Genomic DNA, 15,946 nt, shown 5'->3' with positions numbered 1-15,946 from the left:
AGCTGGTGGATATTAGAGACCTTGTGCTCCTCCACCTTCCGTTTGAGGATGCCCCACAGATGCTTAATAGGGTTTAGGTCTGGAGACATGCTTGGCCAGTCCATCACCTTCACCCTCAGCTTCTTTAGCAAGGTTATCATGCTGGAATTCTGCCCTGCAGCCCAGTCTCTGAAGGGAGAGGATCATGCTCTGCTTCAGTATGTCACAGTACATGTTGGCATTCATGGTTCCCTCAATGAACTGTAGCTCCCCAGTGCCGGCAGCACTAATGCAGCCCCTGTTGTAGATTGATAGATTGATTTGCTTTCGTGTTTTTGTACTTTTTTTCATTCCTTTTCATAACTTGTGATTTTTTTAAAAATAACATGACTTTTATAAAACTATATAACGGACAAGTATGGAACATGACTAATCAAAAATGTTTCTGAACAGTGTAACTACTTTGAACAAGAGAACTAGGCTGTAATAACGTACTATTTTAAATGTAAAACGTTGCATTATATTCGTCTTGCATTCTGCAAACATTCACATAAGGATGATGTAAATTGGGATGAAGGGCGTGTCTCGTTAACCATGATATTGTTAAATCTCCAGCTCTCAGCCACTCATTGAACAGAGCAGACGCAGAGAGAGGTGTGAGTGCAGCAGGAAAGCAAGACCTTGCGCTTTCAGGACAGTACTGGCGACATTGGGAAAGTCACTAAGGTTTGTCTAAAAAGTCACTAGGCACTTTTTTTATTGCAGAAATATAGTCGCTAAAGGGGTCTTAAAAGTCTGTAAGCTGGCAACACTGGTCTGCACTGACAGCTAGATACAAGGCATGCTAAGCTCCGCCTCTCACCAGCAAAAAGAAAATACAGAAGGAGAGAGAATGCAGAGTTTTTCAATTTATGCACATCCTATTTGAAAAGCAATAAAATACACCAAGGACCCAAATGATGCATTGTCTGTGAATTCTAAAAAAATATTTTGCGCCCCCCTGGTTGAGAACCACTGCCTTAGAGTGATTAGAATGACTTTTAATGGTTTGTAATAGTCACTTAATGTTTATTGCACTTTGAAGCTGTCAGAATTCATGTGTATGGTATAAAGGCAGTTACCAAGAGTGATGAGAACATGATTTTAATATAGGTGTGCATTTATGTGTATGCGTGTTTAGATTAGATATGTTTAGAGTGACAGGCAAACAGTCTCTTACTGTTTGGTTTACTGTTTGGTTCTCTTACTGTTTGCGTTTGCATATACTATAAATGCAGCTGTTTTTATTTGCATTCAAGTTTGTGTGCTTATGTGTATATTCTTGTAAGTCCATGAACATTTGATAGCTGAATACTTATTTTTTTCAGATGAATGTAAACCTCTTTGCTAATGAATGAGAAGGGACAGACATAGAATGAGGAGTTTGTGTGTCTGTGTGTTATTGAAAGGTTGTGCATACCTCTTGTTAGATGCGTGTGTATATATATATTGTTCTGTTTCTACATTGGTACATATCTATCATGTTCACAAGTCTCATGTACAGGCTCCTCCAAAAGTATCGGAATAGCAAGGCCAATTCATTTGTTTTTGCTATACACTTATGATATGTGGGTTCGAGATCAGATTTTCAGCTTTCATTTCTTGATATTTACATCTAGATATGTTAAACAACTTAGAACATGTTTGAACCCACCCATTTTTCAAGTGATCAAAAATTTTGGAACATGACTGACAGGTTCAAGTTCAAGTGGCTTTGTCATTTCAACCATATGCAGCTGGTACAGTACACAGTGAAACAAAACAATGCTCCTCCAGGACCATGGTGCTACATAAAACAATACACTAACCACATGAGACAATACAAAACTAAAAAAGATCTACACATTCTACACAAAGTGCACAGGCAAACGTGTGCTAACAACACAGGATAGTGCAATACTACTAAAACAGGACAATAGGCACAGTACGTGACTGTGTAGTGCTGACCAGTACACAGTTTTATTATGGAAGTGCCCTATATACTAGGTAGTGCAAAAGATAGACACCAAAGAGTAATCATATAATTTAAAAATGGTATAAATGTGAACATAATGTGCTATTACTTAGTCTTCAGCAGATTAGCTTATACTAAATATGGACATTGCAGTTATTGTCGTAGCAGCCAGGTAAAGTGTATAATAGTGACAATAAATTAAATACTATATTTTTATAAATACAGTAGCAGCAAAAATGCAACAGAGGTAACGCAGGAATGTGCAAACATTGCAATGGGAGTGGGATGGGGTGTGTGTGAGGGGTGTGTAGGGTCATCCACAATGCTGGTGGCTTTGCAGATGAAGTGTGTGGTGTAAATGTCTATGACTGAAGGAAGAGAGACCCCAATGATCTTCTCAGCTGTCCTCACTATCCGCAGCAGGGTCTTGCGATCCGATGAGGTGTAATTTCCGAACCAGTCAGTGATGCAGCTCTTCAGGATGTTCTCAATAGTTCCTCTGTAGAATCTTGTGAGGATGGGAGGTGGGCTTTCTTCAGCCTTCGTAGAAAGTAGAGATGCTGCTGGGCTTTCTTGGTTAAGGAGCTGGTGTTGAGGGACCAGGTGAGGTTCTCCGTCAGGTGAACACCACGGAATTTGGTGCTCTTGACAATTTCCAAAGAGGAGCCATCGATGTTCAGTGGTAATCGCTACACTTCCTCTCTGTATGCTGACTCGTCGTTTTTGCTGATGAGACCCACCACAGTCTTGTCATCGGCGAACTTGATGATGTGACTGGAGCCGTGCATTGCATCACAGTCATGAATCAGCAGAGTGAACAGCAATGAACTGCGCACACAGCCCTGAGGGGCCCCCATGTTCAGTGTGGTTGTGCTGGAGATGCTGTTCCTGATCCGGACTGACTGAGGTCTCCCAGTCAGGAAGTCCAGGATCCAGTTGCAGATGGAGGTGTTCAGGCCCAGTAAGTTTGGCTTTCCACTCAGGTGCTGAGGAAAGATTGTGTTCACATACGAACGTATGTGTCCTTCTTGTGCAGGTGGGTGAGGGCCAGATGTAGGGCGGTGGTGATGGCATCATCTGTTGAGCGGTTGGAGCGATACGCGAACTGCAGCGGGTCCAGTAAGGGGGGGAAGCAGGGTCTTGATGTGCCTCATGACGAGCCTCTCGAAACACTTCATGATGATGGATGTGAGTGCAACGGGATGGTAGTCATTGAGGCAGGACACTGAAGACTTCTTTCTTTGCCTCTCTGATGGCCCAGGACAGTTTGGTCCTCGCTGTTCTTAGGGCCGCCTTACCACCTGTCCTGAAGGCAGAGTCTCGGGTGCACGAACCTCCGCAGTCATCCACGGCTTCTAGTTGGAGCATGGTGATGGTCATGGAGACGGTGATGTCATCAATGCTCTTGCTGATGTAGCTGGTCACTGATGGCATGTATTCGTCCAAATTGGTGGAGTTGTTGTTAATTGCAGCCTCCCTGAACATGTCCCAGTCAGTGTAATCAAAGCAGTCCTGAAGAGATGGCTCCTGCTGACTAGGTGTTCGCCTGCTTCAAAACCGGTTTGGAGCGTCTGACAATCGGTCTGTATGCTGGGATTAGCATAACAGAGATGTGGTCTGAGTAGCTGAAGTGGGGGCGGGGCTCTGCCCGGTACGCGCTGGGGATGTTTGTGTAAACAAGATCCAACGTGTTTGCCCCTCATGTTGGAAAGTCCACATGTTGGTGAAATTTAAGGAGCACTGACTTGAGATTCGCATGATTGAAATCTCTGGCGATGATAAACAGTCCATCAAGGTGTGTGTTCTGCAGTTCAACTAATTCAACGTCCCCTCCACTGGCATCAGGCGTCACCCAGGACTGGGGGCTTGGTCTCCGCTGCAAGCCGAGATCAGGTAGCATCTCCAGCAGATCGTCATGCAGGTTGATTGTTGCATGATTTCTGTATTTTAACATTGTCTGGCGATGGTAAACATGAACACCTGTTTCTCTGATGTGCTGTAAAAAAACAGTTGATTCTTGTTTCCCAGGTGTGCCCTGTTAGATTGATTGTTTATACAATTAATAGCTCTAAATGTCTATTCTCGGTGGAGCACCAACCTACATGAAGACCAGAGAGCTGTCTATGGGAGAAAAGCAAGCCATTTTGAAGCTGAAAAAGAGAAAATCAATCAGAGCCATTGCACAAGCAGTGGGCCAATACAACAATTTAGAATGTCCTGAAAAAGAAGGAAATCACTAGTGTACTAACAACCAAACATTGAATAGGTTGGGCCAACAGCAGTTGATGACAGAAACCTTATGAGAGCTGTGAAGAAAACCCCCAGAACAACAGTCTGTGGTATCACCAACAACTTCCACAGGGCAGGGGTGAAGGTATCACATTCGAAGAAGACTTCAGAAATATAGAGGCCATACCACAAGATGTAAACCACTCATCAGCAGTAAGAATGTAAAGGCCAGATTGCAATTAGCAAAGAAATACAGAGATAAGCCACAATTTTTGGAATCAAGATTAACCTTTACCAAAGTGTGGAGAAACAAAGGCTCTGCTCATGAGCCAAAACATACAGGCTCATTGGTCAAGCATGGTGGAGTAGTGTCATGGCTTGGGCTTGCATAGCTGCTTCTGGATTGGGCTCACTAATCTTTATTGATGGTAGCAGCAGAATGAATTCAGAAGTCTACAGAAATATTCTGTCTGTCAATTTACAGAGAAATGCATCCAATGTAATTGGGAGGAGCTTCATCATGCAGCAAGACTATGAACAAAACCCCTTGCTGGCATAATCAAAGCATTTCATAGGAACTTCATTGAAAGATTTTAATCAGTCATCAAGATTGATTGGCCAAGTCAATCCCCAGACCGTAACCCAGTTGAGGATTCATTTGCTTCCTGAAGAGGAGACTGATGGGAGAAACCCCCCGAAACAAACCAGAATTGAAAGAAGCTGCAGTACAAGCCTAGAAAAGCATCAAAAGGAGAATGCAACAATCTGGCGATGTGAGTGGGTTGCCGACTTGAAGCAGTTATTGCAAGCAAGGGATTTGCAACCAAATATGAATTGTTATTTAATTTAATTTACTTTGACTATCTGTTCCAATATTTTTGCTGACCTAAATTTTGCCACCAAAGGTACCATGTTCCAAGTTTCTTCCAAGATGTTTAACACATCTACAGTAGATGTAAATACTAGCAAATTAAAGCTGAAATTCTGATCTATTGTCTCATATTCATGTTTTGATCCCAAACCCAAATGTTTTCTGTGTATAGCAAAAAAAAGAAAAAAGAATTGGCTTTGCTCTTCCAATACTTTCAGAGGGGACTGTATGTGAAGGAGGAACATGACTCTGTGAACTGCCAACTTTCTTCCCAAGGACAAGATTGGTTTCTGGGACTGTGTACACAATGTGTGCTTGTGTGCTAAATAATTCCATACTTTAAATTGTGGGGTTTTTTTTGTTTGTTTGTTTTTTGTATTTCAGTTCATTGAGAGGCCTTTGTGAAATCATGAAAACAGTTGCAAGGTTGTTGCTGCTACTACTGCCTCTCCACTATTGCACTTTAGCCGACATGGTAAGTGCATGTGTGGTCCTGTTCAATATCAGCCAGATTGCCTCTTCAGTTTTGATTTTAAAGAAAAATAATAAAAGAGTAAACATGGTAGCACTTACTTGTTCTCAGGAACTACTTCACAGGGAGAGAAGAGGAACACGCAACTATAGAGGTGACCTTTATCTGACCTTTCAAGAGTTCTTCATGTCTGAACATCTACCCCTTTTGCAAAACTTTACATTTGCATTATATACTTACACTGTCCTCTATATCATTATCTTAATCCAATGAGACTGTGACATTGTTTTTACTAATGGTCTGTGTATGTAATTGTGGTTTTATGAACCTCATATAATTGCTAGGGGCAGTGAAAATCTCCTGAATACCTTCTTGTACATAGGCACACACATGCTGAGACCTTCCAGACCTTTGTTTAAGCTTTTTATTTATTTATTTTTTTAAAGTTTTTATTATTTTTTTCATTTAGTACTGCCCTTCAGAAGCTACATAAGATATTTACATGTTTCCCAGATGACAAAATAACAATTTACAAAGATAATCCTGTTCAAAAGTTTACCTCCACCTGGGTCTTAATGTATCGTGTTGCTTTCTTGAGCGTCAGTGAATGTTTGCACCTTTTGTAATACAGTAGTTGTGTATGAGTCCCTCAATTGTCCTAAGTGTGAAAAGACAGATGGGCACTGTTGGAAAGGGGTCAAATATGCAGAAAATGCTGGAAAACCAAAGAATGTGCAGGACCTGGAGGATTTTTCTGAAGAACAGTGGGCAGTTTAACTGCTCAGGACAAACAAGGGACTCATGAACAACTATCACAAAACATACAAACAGTCATTGATCATCCAGGTAACAACACACAGTATTAAGAATCAAGCGTGTGTAAACTTTTGAACTGGATCATTTGTGTAAATTCAGTTATTACTGTGTCTTGTGGACTATATGTAAACATCTATTATGTTAAATAGCTTATTCAGGGCAGTACTAAATGAAAAACAAAATGAATTTTTTATGATCCTTATGATATTTAATTATTAAAATTTTGCAGATTCTGCAAGGGATATGTAAATTTATGAGCACAAATGTATAAACAAGCACTGAGCTCCATGAATATTGGGGTCCCAAGGCAGCACTGGAATTCGTGCCCTTGTGAATTAGTCATCAGGATGTAGTGATGTAGTTGCTGCCCAATGAGCAATGTTTTCATTAATTATTCAGCTGCCAACCCCTGCTCTTCATAGAGGTGCTCCACAGGGCCCTTTAGTAGTGGAGTGCTGTTTAGAGCTGCCTGACAGGATGAATGGGGAGATTAATCAATTCCTGCCTAGGGCTCATTGAAGCCTGCGTGGCCTTTGTAGGCACTGGAAAGCGGGACAGGTTGATTCATCATACAGTGAGGTGGAAAAAAGTATTTGACCCCATGCTGATTTTGTACGTTTGCCCACTGACAAAGAAATGATCATTCTATAATTTTAATGGTAGATTTATTTGGACAGTGAGAGACAGAATAACAACAAAAAAAATCCAGAAAAACGCATGTCAAAAATGTTATAAATTGATTGGGAACGAGACTTTGCATTTAGTACAAGAGTATGGGAACGCCTTGCGCGCGTGACCGGTATCTGAAGCTTGTGTAAAATCATGCCTCTACTTATCGGCCTGCCATGATCAGGTGATGTGGCAATTAAGCGCGTCGCATGATATATATATGGCACCTGTGAACCACGCCACCAGCCTCTATTATCTGAAGTGAAGACGCAATTCACAGGCCTGCCCTGGTATGACAGTGCTATGCAACGTCTCGTTCCCTTCTCAGGGAACAGGGTTACATGCGTAACCCCGACGTTCCCTTTCAAAGGGAACATCGTCGTTGCATTTAGCTTAACAGTATGGGAACGGGAATACCCACTCCGTCATACCGAGGGTACGGCCTGTTCAACTGCCCTAGTGGAATGAGCTCTTATGCCCAGAGGCGTGGCGAGACCACGCACCTCGTAAGCCATAGAGATTGTTTCCACTATCCAATTCGAGATGCGCTGCTTTGATACAGCATCACCTTTACTGTCGCCGCCAAAGCAGTCCAGCAGCTGCTCCGACTTACGCCACTGGCCGGAGCGGTGGACGTAAGTACAGAGAGCCCTTACTGGACACAGCTGGTGCATTCTCTCTTGTTCTGGTGTGAGGAATGGAAGAGGACAGAAAGCCTGCAACACCACAGGGTGGGCAGCCGATGTAGGCACTTTAGGAATATAATCCGGCACAGGATACAGGAAGGCCTTGGCTAATCCAGGAGCAAAGTCAAGGCAGGAAGGGGCAACAGAGAGAGCTTGTAGATCTCCCACTTGATTGAGAGATGTCAGGGCCAGTAGAAGAGCTACCTTTAGAGTCAGAAGCTTCTCAGAGGCTGACTCTAAGGCCTCAAATGGGGCTCCTGACAGACCTTCCAAGACCACAGAAAGGTCCCAGGAAGGTATGCGCGGCCTGCAGATGGGCCTCAGCCGTCTGACACCACGCATGAACCTCAAAGTTAGAGGATGTTGCCCCACAGAGGCTCCATCAACAGGGGCATGGCTGGCCGAAACGGCGGCCACGTAAACCTTGATTGTAGAAGGAGCCCACCCCTCTGAGAAATGCTCTTGTATGAACTCCAGGACTGTAGCTATTGTGCAGTTCACTGGGTCTAGCTGACGTTCCTCACACCACAAGACAAAAAGCTGCCACTTGAGCAGCTCGATTGACCCTTTTCTATGGTAGACAGAACCCATGGAGACACATTTGGCAGTAGTTTCCACGCTGCCCGATGGTCTTTTAGTGACGTTAACTATTCCACATTCTATTGGAGGGAAAGCATCAAATTTTCGTTGCCCTGTGACAGTTCGCTGACCAGAGAACACTGAAAACTTGGGGACCGCCTTGGCTAGGGGAGGCCCTACAGTAGCACTGGGGGCGACCTGACATAACAACCTCATGTCCCCTGATACGTCCCTCCACGGCCCCTCAGGACCGCTCTTCTTTGCCTGCTTGGCCTTTATGACCATTCTCAGATCAGGCCTAGTAGCAGACCGCAACTGTGGCCGCCCGGTTCCCCTGGCTGTCTGTGGGGGTTGGCGGGCTGCCATACTCGCCTTCTGTGTCTCCCTTGCACTCGTGGATGCCCGGGTGAGCTTGAGACAACAGGAAAGGAATTGGCTTTTTTGAATGCCGCCATATGTCGAGCTCACTCAGCAGGTCTGCTTGGTAGGCCTGCAACACTGTCAATGTCTTCAGTGACCCACAAGCAAGACTACTACTGCATAGGCTTGCCCATCCATGCCTCGGCAGCCTTATACAGTGGTCTGGATGCAAAGCCGGCCCCCCTAATTACCTGCCGTCGATGGAGAGAGGTAGCTCGCAAGCACCTCCTCCACCTTCAGCATAGCTAAATGGCCATGCCGTTCATTCCCCACAATGGCTAAATAATCCAACATCGTGGGGTTATAAATATGGCTTATGCGTGGGTTTTCCTCAGAAGCCTGATATTTTGTAATGCACTTCTGGAAGACAGGGGAGTTTCTGCAGTGTGAGGGATTTACTTTCACTGGGGAGAAAAAGGCTCATCCAGCCTTAGTAATCAGTTCAAGCAGCTTTTTATATGCTGCTCTCAGTTTTTAGCACATCCTTCTGGCTCCTCGGAGTCAGAGAGATATTATTACTATTATTTTTGTGTGTTTTTTTTTTTTTCTTCCCCTTTAGGTTTTCCATAGCGGACGGAGGAGTCGCGATGCGAGCTCCAAAATCCAGCGGAATGCCAAACCCGGAAGACAGAGCAAGAGATAGAGCAGCGCTCATCTCCGGCTCCTCTTCCGGATCCATAAAAGATCCCCTGAACTTGAGACGGCAGCTGCCTCGGCAGCGGCCAGCCCAGATCCGCGAGGCTCTGAAACCCAACTCACTTCGGCTTCCGGGAAGAGCCGAGTCGCGAGCCGAGCTGCTTAATGTAGGCATTACCGTTTTCCCCGTGATGAAACGGGAGCAAGTCCTAACACACTTCCTGAATTCTTTCTCGCTCATTACTTCCCTCTCTTTTCTTTTCTTTTTCTCTAAAAAGGGATAGAAAAGTTTAGAGATTTTGAGAAAATATAGAGTAGAAATGAAGTGTTTTTTGTCACACAAACAACAGACATGCAGACTCGCTGAAGATAATAAGGCTGGTGGCGTGGTTCACAGGTGCCAATTATATATCATGCGACGCGCTTAATTGCCACGTCACCTGATCATGGCAGGCCTATAAGTAGAGGCATGATTTTACACAAGCTTCAGATACTGGTCACGTGCGCAAGGTGTTCCCATACTGTTATGCTAAATGCAACATTGAAGTTCCCTTTGAAAGGGAACTACTTTAGTTGCTTTGTTGGATTCTTATTATGCTTACCAGTCACTGCTGTACATGGGTGTTTAGGACCAAGTTAATTACTTGGCTGCAGGGTCAAATCTGATTCTAAATCAGGGTTTAAATTAGAGATACACCGATGTATCGGCCAATAATCGGTATTTCGGCCGATAAAGGCAATTTTTCACATAGTTTAGAAACATCCAATGATCGATGGGCATTATTATGTCCTGTCAATCAAAACAGGGTGGGAAAATGCATTGAATTCGTGCTGTATGTAAAGATGTCTCTTGTGAGGAATTATGACAAAACTGCAGTTTGTAAGCTCTGCACTGCTAAAATTTTACACCAGACGCTGCAGCAGTGATGTGGGAGTTTCGGCGGCAAGTCTAAAAAAAATTTTTGCCACGCTGCTCGCGCTAAATTAAAGCACCAGTACACCGTTGAAAGATTTAAATGAAGATGGGTTGACCATAAAAAGCATATATTGCACAGAAAAAATATATTTGTAGAGTAATACATTTCATATCCAGTTAATGTTAATATATAAAAAAGTTTATTATATATTACCAGTTTGATGTTTAGTGATGAAGTAGAAATGCTTTTGTTTGTGGTGAGTGAATGTGAGCCTTAGATTTCAGTCAATTAATTCTGTTAATATGAATTAACAGCATTCAATAAGTTAAGAAATCTTACTTTAATCTTCAGAATTTAGTTAATTTGAGTAATGTGTTTTCTGTTTATGAGACCAGTTACTGTGAAACAACTTGTTGAAATGGAGAGAATAAAGTTTTTATTTGTATTTCTTTCATAATTCTTTTAAATTAATTATTTTTATTTGCATTTCTTTCAGAATTGTGGAATTAATTCTTATTAATTTAAAAGAAGGCATAAAAGACGGAACTATCTGTATTGGTATCGGCCGATATCACAAATTTAGTATCAGTGCATCTCTGTTTGAAATAAGTAAGGCACACTGTGCTGGCATCAGCATTGCAGTTCATGCTAGTTCATGGCTGTCTTTAGCTTCCAGTGTGGTCAGACACTGACTGCTCAAGCACAAGTCTTATGGCATGGCTTGTATGATCACTCAGATAAATGGTGTGAGTTAGTCATGTACAGCAGTATGTACTTCAACCTGCTAGTTGGTTGGAGGGAGGTGAATGTGGAAAACAGAGTGGAAAAATGCAGAAGAACCTGACTGGCAGGGAGACAGACCCCTGGCAGGCTCAGTAGTGACCATTGTGCATTAGTTGTGGTACCAATTTAGTTAGCGTCAGTGCTCTCAGGCACAAGCCCACTATTCAGTAGACAGTGTGAAGTCTGGAGAAAACTCAGAGGGAAAATGCAGCATAAGGACCTGACCTAATAGGGAGAATAAGGAGTAAACAAAGGGAAACATGACTCCAGCCCCAGTGCTGTGTAGCCATTAGTGAGTATGGCTAACATAGGCTTACCAGCTAATATTGTGTGGTATGGGGTGGGCAATATGATGATTTTAGATCATGGATGATTGAAATTTCTCCACAATGTGGAGAAACAAACTAATGATAGTCAAGAAGTGGCAGTTCGTAGGATCAAATTACTTCCTTGTTTTGCTCGCCAACATAGCATCATAGAAAAATTCAACATTAATTATATGGAATTGCCGGATTATTCACAATGGACAAACACAATGGTTGTTTGTAAGATGTGCAAAGTCAAGATAGGCACGTCGGGAAACACAATGAAAATAAGTATCCTGTGTTAAGGGGAACACAGAGACAAAGGGACCCAAATGCAGAACACAGACACAGGACTGAAAGCTTTATTGAAGTGTAGGTGAAGCTGCAGTGAATGGGAAAGGACTGTGATGATGAATAGTCGGGGTCAGGCTCAGAGCCTCCGCTTGAGAGACAAGTGCATAGCCAATGTGCCAAGGGTGAAGGTGCTGAGTGCAGAGCAGGAGATCCACAGGGGAGTGTATAATCCTCTGTGTAAACTCTAGAGACTGTTGTGTGTGAAAATCCCAGGAGATCAACAACTTCTGAAACACTCAAACCAGCCCATGTGGTATCAACATCCATGCCACGTGAAAGTCACAGAGATCACACTTTTTCTTCATTCTGATGTGAACATTACCTGAAGCTCACGACCTGTATCTGCATGATTTTTTTGCGTGATTGTGCATTCTGCTGCCATAAGATTGGCTGATTTAGGTAACTGCATGAATGTGTTGGTCTACAGCTGTTCCTAATAAAGTGGATGGTGAGTGTATATGATCAGTATAAATAGGCTACTATGGCTAATTAGTATTTGTTGTTAAGTAGAACAAACACAACAGCACCAACATCCATCATGCTGAATGGTATGAGGAAATGACTGAGCTGAGTTATTTGTAGCACAGAGAGCAGATCATGTCTGATCATTGCTGATACATCCGTGTCACGTAATCAGCAGTGATTGAGAGGGCATACGTAATATACAGTGGTAAGTGGTCTGCACTTATATAGCACCTTTTTAACCTTAGCAGTTCCAAAGCACTCTACACTGTCTCATTCACCCATTCACACACACACACTCACACACTACTGGTAGAAGAGCTGCCATGCAAGGTGCTAACTTTCCATTGGGAGCAGCTTGTTCAGTGTCTTGCCCAAGTACACTTCGGCATGTGGAGTCATATGGGCCGGGAATCGATCTGCCATCCCTACAATTAGTGAACAACCCTCTCTACCACCTGAGCCACAGCCACCCAGTGGTGGGTATAATGTATGCAAACAAGGTAGATTATCTTCTCCATCATACTTTTTTCCCCAAAACACCTTTTCAGGAGAAACTAAAAATAGATAGACTAACACACATTGTCCAATGAAATTATAAGTCACACAAAAGGATATCGGACAGAACTCTTAAGTTTACTATTTTTTGGTTTAAAGGGTTACATATATTTTCTGTGTACCGCATTGGTTATTCTGAGGAGCATGGGATGAATCCAGTACAGAAAAATTAGAACTTGCAGCTGTACATCATGAACTAGAATGCAGCTGCACATCTACTTTTAAGTAAGTGTGTGTGTGATAGTTTGCCCCACATCATTCTTATTATGCCATCAATGACACCTTGTGACATAATGATGTATTGTTCAACCACAATAGTTTCACTGTCATGCTATTGATAGATAGTAAATAGTCAACACCAGCCATCACTGGGTATTTATTGCTAATACTGCATCTTACGTCTTTTTGTGACATTGTTGAAGGTCACGGCAGGTTAATCTCACTGTGTCTAGCAATTAGATGGGCTAAAGTTTAACTGTACTACACAACTTCTAACTATACAAAATAATTAACAGTGCAGGTAATCAGTCAGCGAATGTGCTGCATAGTTTCAGCCACCAAGCTGAAAACAAGCCCTTTTATCTTTATTTTTTTGTTCTTCATATTGACCCGATTCCCCACCCACATTTTTGTCTTTCTTATTTGTTCTGTCTCTCCCATCCATAACAGCTGTCATGTTATTCTTGTTTGTTGAGTTTGGTATTTATTAGGGGCCAAGAACCATGCATTGTAAACCTATTGTGATCATTAGTGTTCCCTTTCAAAGGGAACTCCACATTGCATTTAGCATAACACTATGGGGGAGTGCCCTCGCATGCGACCAGCATCTGAAGCTTGTGTCAAATCATGCCTATTTATTGGCCTGCCATGATCAGGTGACATGGCAATTAAGATCTCGGCCGAAGGGAGATGGGTCTCAGAGCCTCATGGATCTGGGCCAGCCTCTGCCGAGACAGCCAGCCAGCTCAGGTCCTGGGAATCTCGTATGTATCTGAAAGAGGAGCCGGAGACGAGCGCGGCTCTATTTCTTTCTCTGTCTTCCGGGTCCGGCTCTCCGCCTGACTTTGGAGCTCATGTCTGGACTCCTCCTTCCGCTATGGAAAGCCAAAACACCCTCGCTGACACTGACGAGTCGGTAGGGGGTGCCATTGCACCAAAAACCGAGAGCAGCTTTCAAGCATATAAAGAGCTGTTTGAGGTGAATATAGACTGGCCTGGGGAAGAGGAAGTGGCTTGTAGCAGGCTGGATGAGCGCTTCCTCCCGTGAAAATAAATCTCCCGCACACCGCAGAAAACTCCACTTCACGCTTCTGGGGAAAACCATACAATAGCCATGTTTATAAACCTGCGACGTCTGATTACTCAGCCATCATGGACAGTTAGCAGCACGGCTATTTAGCTATGCCGAAGGTGGAGGGGGCACTTGCGAGCCACCTCTCTCCATCAACGGCAGGTAATTTAGGGGGGCAGACTTTGCCTTCCAAGCCATGTAAGGCCATCTTGGTGTTGGTGGGCAAAGCCTATGCTTCAGCAAGTCTTGCTTGTGGGTCACTGCATACAGTGGCAGTGTTGCAGGCCTACCAAGCAGACCTGCTGAGTGAGCTCGATACTGGGGAGGGAATTGGGCCCAAGGCAGTGACAGAGCTGTGCCGCACCACAGATTTGTCTCTCCGGGCGACCAAGCAAACGGCCTGTCATATCGGCCGTTCAATGGGTAGCTTGATTGTGGCAGAGAGGCACCTATGGCTCAAACTCTCAGGGATGGGACAAAGATAAGGTCTCCTTGCTGGACGCCCCGGTTTTAACCTTCCGGCCTGTTTGGCGGCATGGTTAACGCCATAGCGACAGGTTTCACGAGGCAAAACCGCAAACAGCGGTTTTCAGCCAGTTCCTTCCCTGTCGTGTCGAGTTTGCATCCATGAGTGGAGCCCAGGCCAGTGCTAGTGCGGGGGAGGCACAGAAGGTGAGTGTGGTGGCCCACATCCCGCCAGGGAGCCCCAGCCAGGGGGCCACAGCCCACAGCCGCAGCCGGCTAACAGGCCTGATCTAAGAATGATCATAAAAGCAAAGTAGGCAAGGAAGGAACAGTCCTGATGGGCCTCGGAGGGACGTATTAGGGGATAAGAGGTTGTTAGAGAGTCTTAAGATAGCCCCAGTGCTACTGTAGGTTCTCCCCTAGCTAAGGCTGTCCCAAGTTTTCAGCCTTCTCTGGTCAGCGAGCTGTCACAGGGCAACGAAAATCTGATGCTTTCCCTCCAATAGAATGTGTAAAAGCTAACATCACTGAAAGACAATCTGATAGCGTGGAAACTACTGCCAATTGTGTCTCCATGGGTTCTGTCTAACATAGAAAAGGGTTACCGGGTCCAGTTCAGAACTCGCCCCCCCCCTTTTCAGAGGTGTGCTCATCACAGTAGTCAGCACAGAGCAGAGCCCAACGTTAGTGCAGGAAGATCCCTTTTGGACAAAGGGGCCATAGAACATGTACCCTGGTCCCTAAGGGAGGCAGGTTTTCACAGCCGTTATGTCCTGGTCTGCAAAAAAGATGGGAGTATGCGCCCAATTTTAGATCTGCGTCATCTGAACCGTACTCTTCGGACATACAGGTTCAAGATGCTGACGCTCAAACTTATCGTGCCACAGATTCAGTTCGGTTACTGGTTTGTGCCGATAGATTTTAAAGATGCATCTTTCCACATAGGAATATCGCCCAGTCACAGGGAGTTCCTGAGGTTTGCGTTTGGAGACAACTCATACCAATATCAGCTTCTTCCCTTCGGGCTAGCTTTATCCCCTCGCACCTTCACAAAGTGCATGGCTCTGGCTCCCTTGCGACCCCAGGGCATCCGTGTACTAAACTACATGGACGATTGGTTAATTCTAGCACGATCCATGGAACTGGCACTTCAACATCGAGATGTTGTTCTCGTCCACGTGAGGAGCTTGGGGCTCAGATTGAACCTCAAGAAAAGTATGCTTTCTCCAGTAAAGAGGACAACTTTTCTCGGGGTTTTATGGGATTCTACTATGATGAGGGTGTTTCTATCCCCAACACGTGTAGGATCAGTCCTATCAACATTGAGCAAGATAAAGCTGGGTCTGGGCATCCCCTCCAGTCTGTACGAGAGACTGTTTTGCCTTATGGCAGCAGCAGCCAACGTCATACCATCGGGCCTATTGTACATGGGACCGTTTCAGTGGTGGCTGAAAAGTCGGG

At 44.1% G+C, this 15,946-nt stretch overlaps 1 protein-coding gene across 14 annotated transcripts in view; it reads left to right on the top strand.

Annotated features, from left to right (window-relative positions):
- The window catches only part of plat (plasminogen activator, tissue), a 77,231-nt gene that overhangs the window by 24,473 nt on the left and 36,812 nt on the right, over positions 1 to 15,946 (top strand). For 8 of the 14 annotated variants that reach the window (XM_017468024.3, XM_017468029.3, XM_017468021.3 and 5 more), the window contains 3 exons: positions 595 to 705; positions 5,457 to 5,547; positions 5,656 to 5,698. In XM_017468024.3, coding sequence (XP_017323513.2) covers positions 595 to 705; positions 5,457 to 5,547; positions 5,656 to 5,698 — 245 coding nt within the window. The remainder of the gene's footprint in view (positions 1 to 594; positions 706 to 5,456; positions 5,548 to 5,655; positions 5,699 to 15,946) is intronic. The other 6 variants (XM_017468027.3, XM_017468031.3, XM_017468030.3 and 3 more) reach the window with 1 other exon arrangement.

The sequence above is a fragment of the Ictalurus punctatus genome, chromosome 5 (genome assembly GCF_001660625.3).
Source record: "Ictalurus punctatus breed USDA103 chromosome 5, Coco_2.0, whole genome shotgun sequence".
NCBI lineage: Eukaryota > Metazoa > Chordata > Actinopteri > Siluriformes > Ictaluridae > Ictalurus > Ictalurus punctatus.
This window is presented reverse-complemented; position numbering and strand designations above follow the sequence as displayed.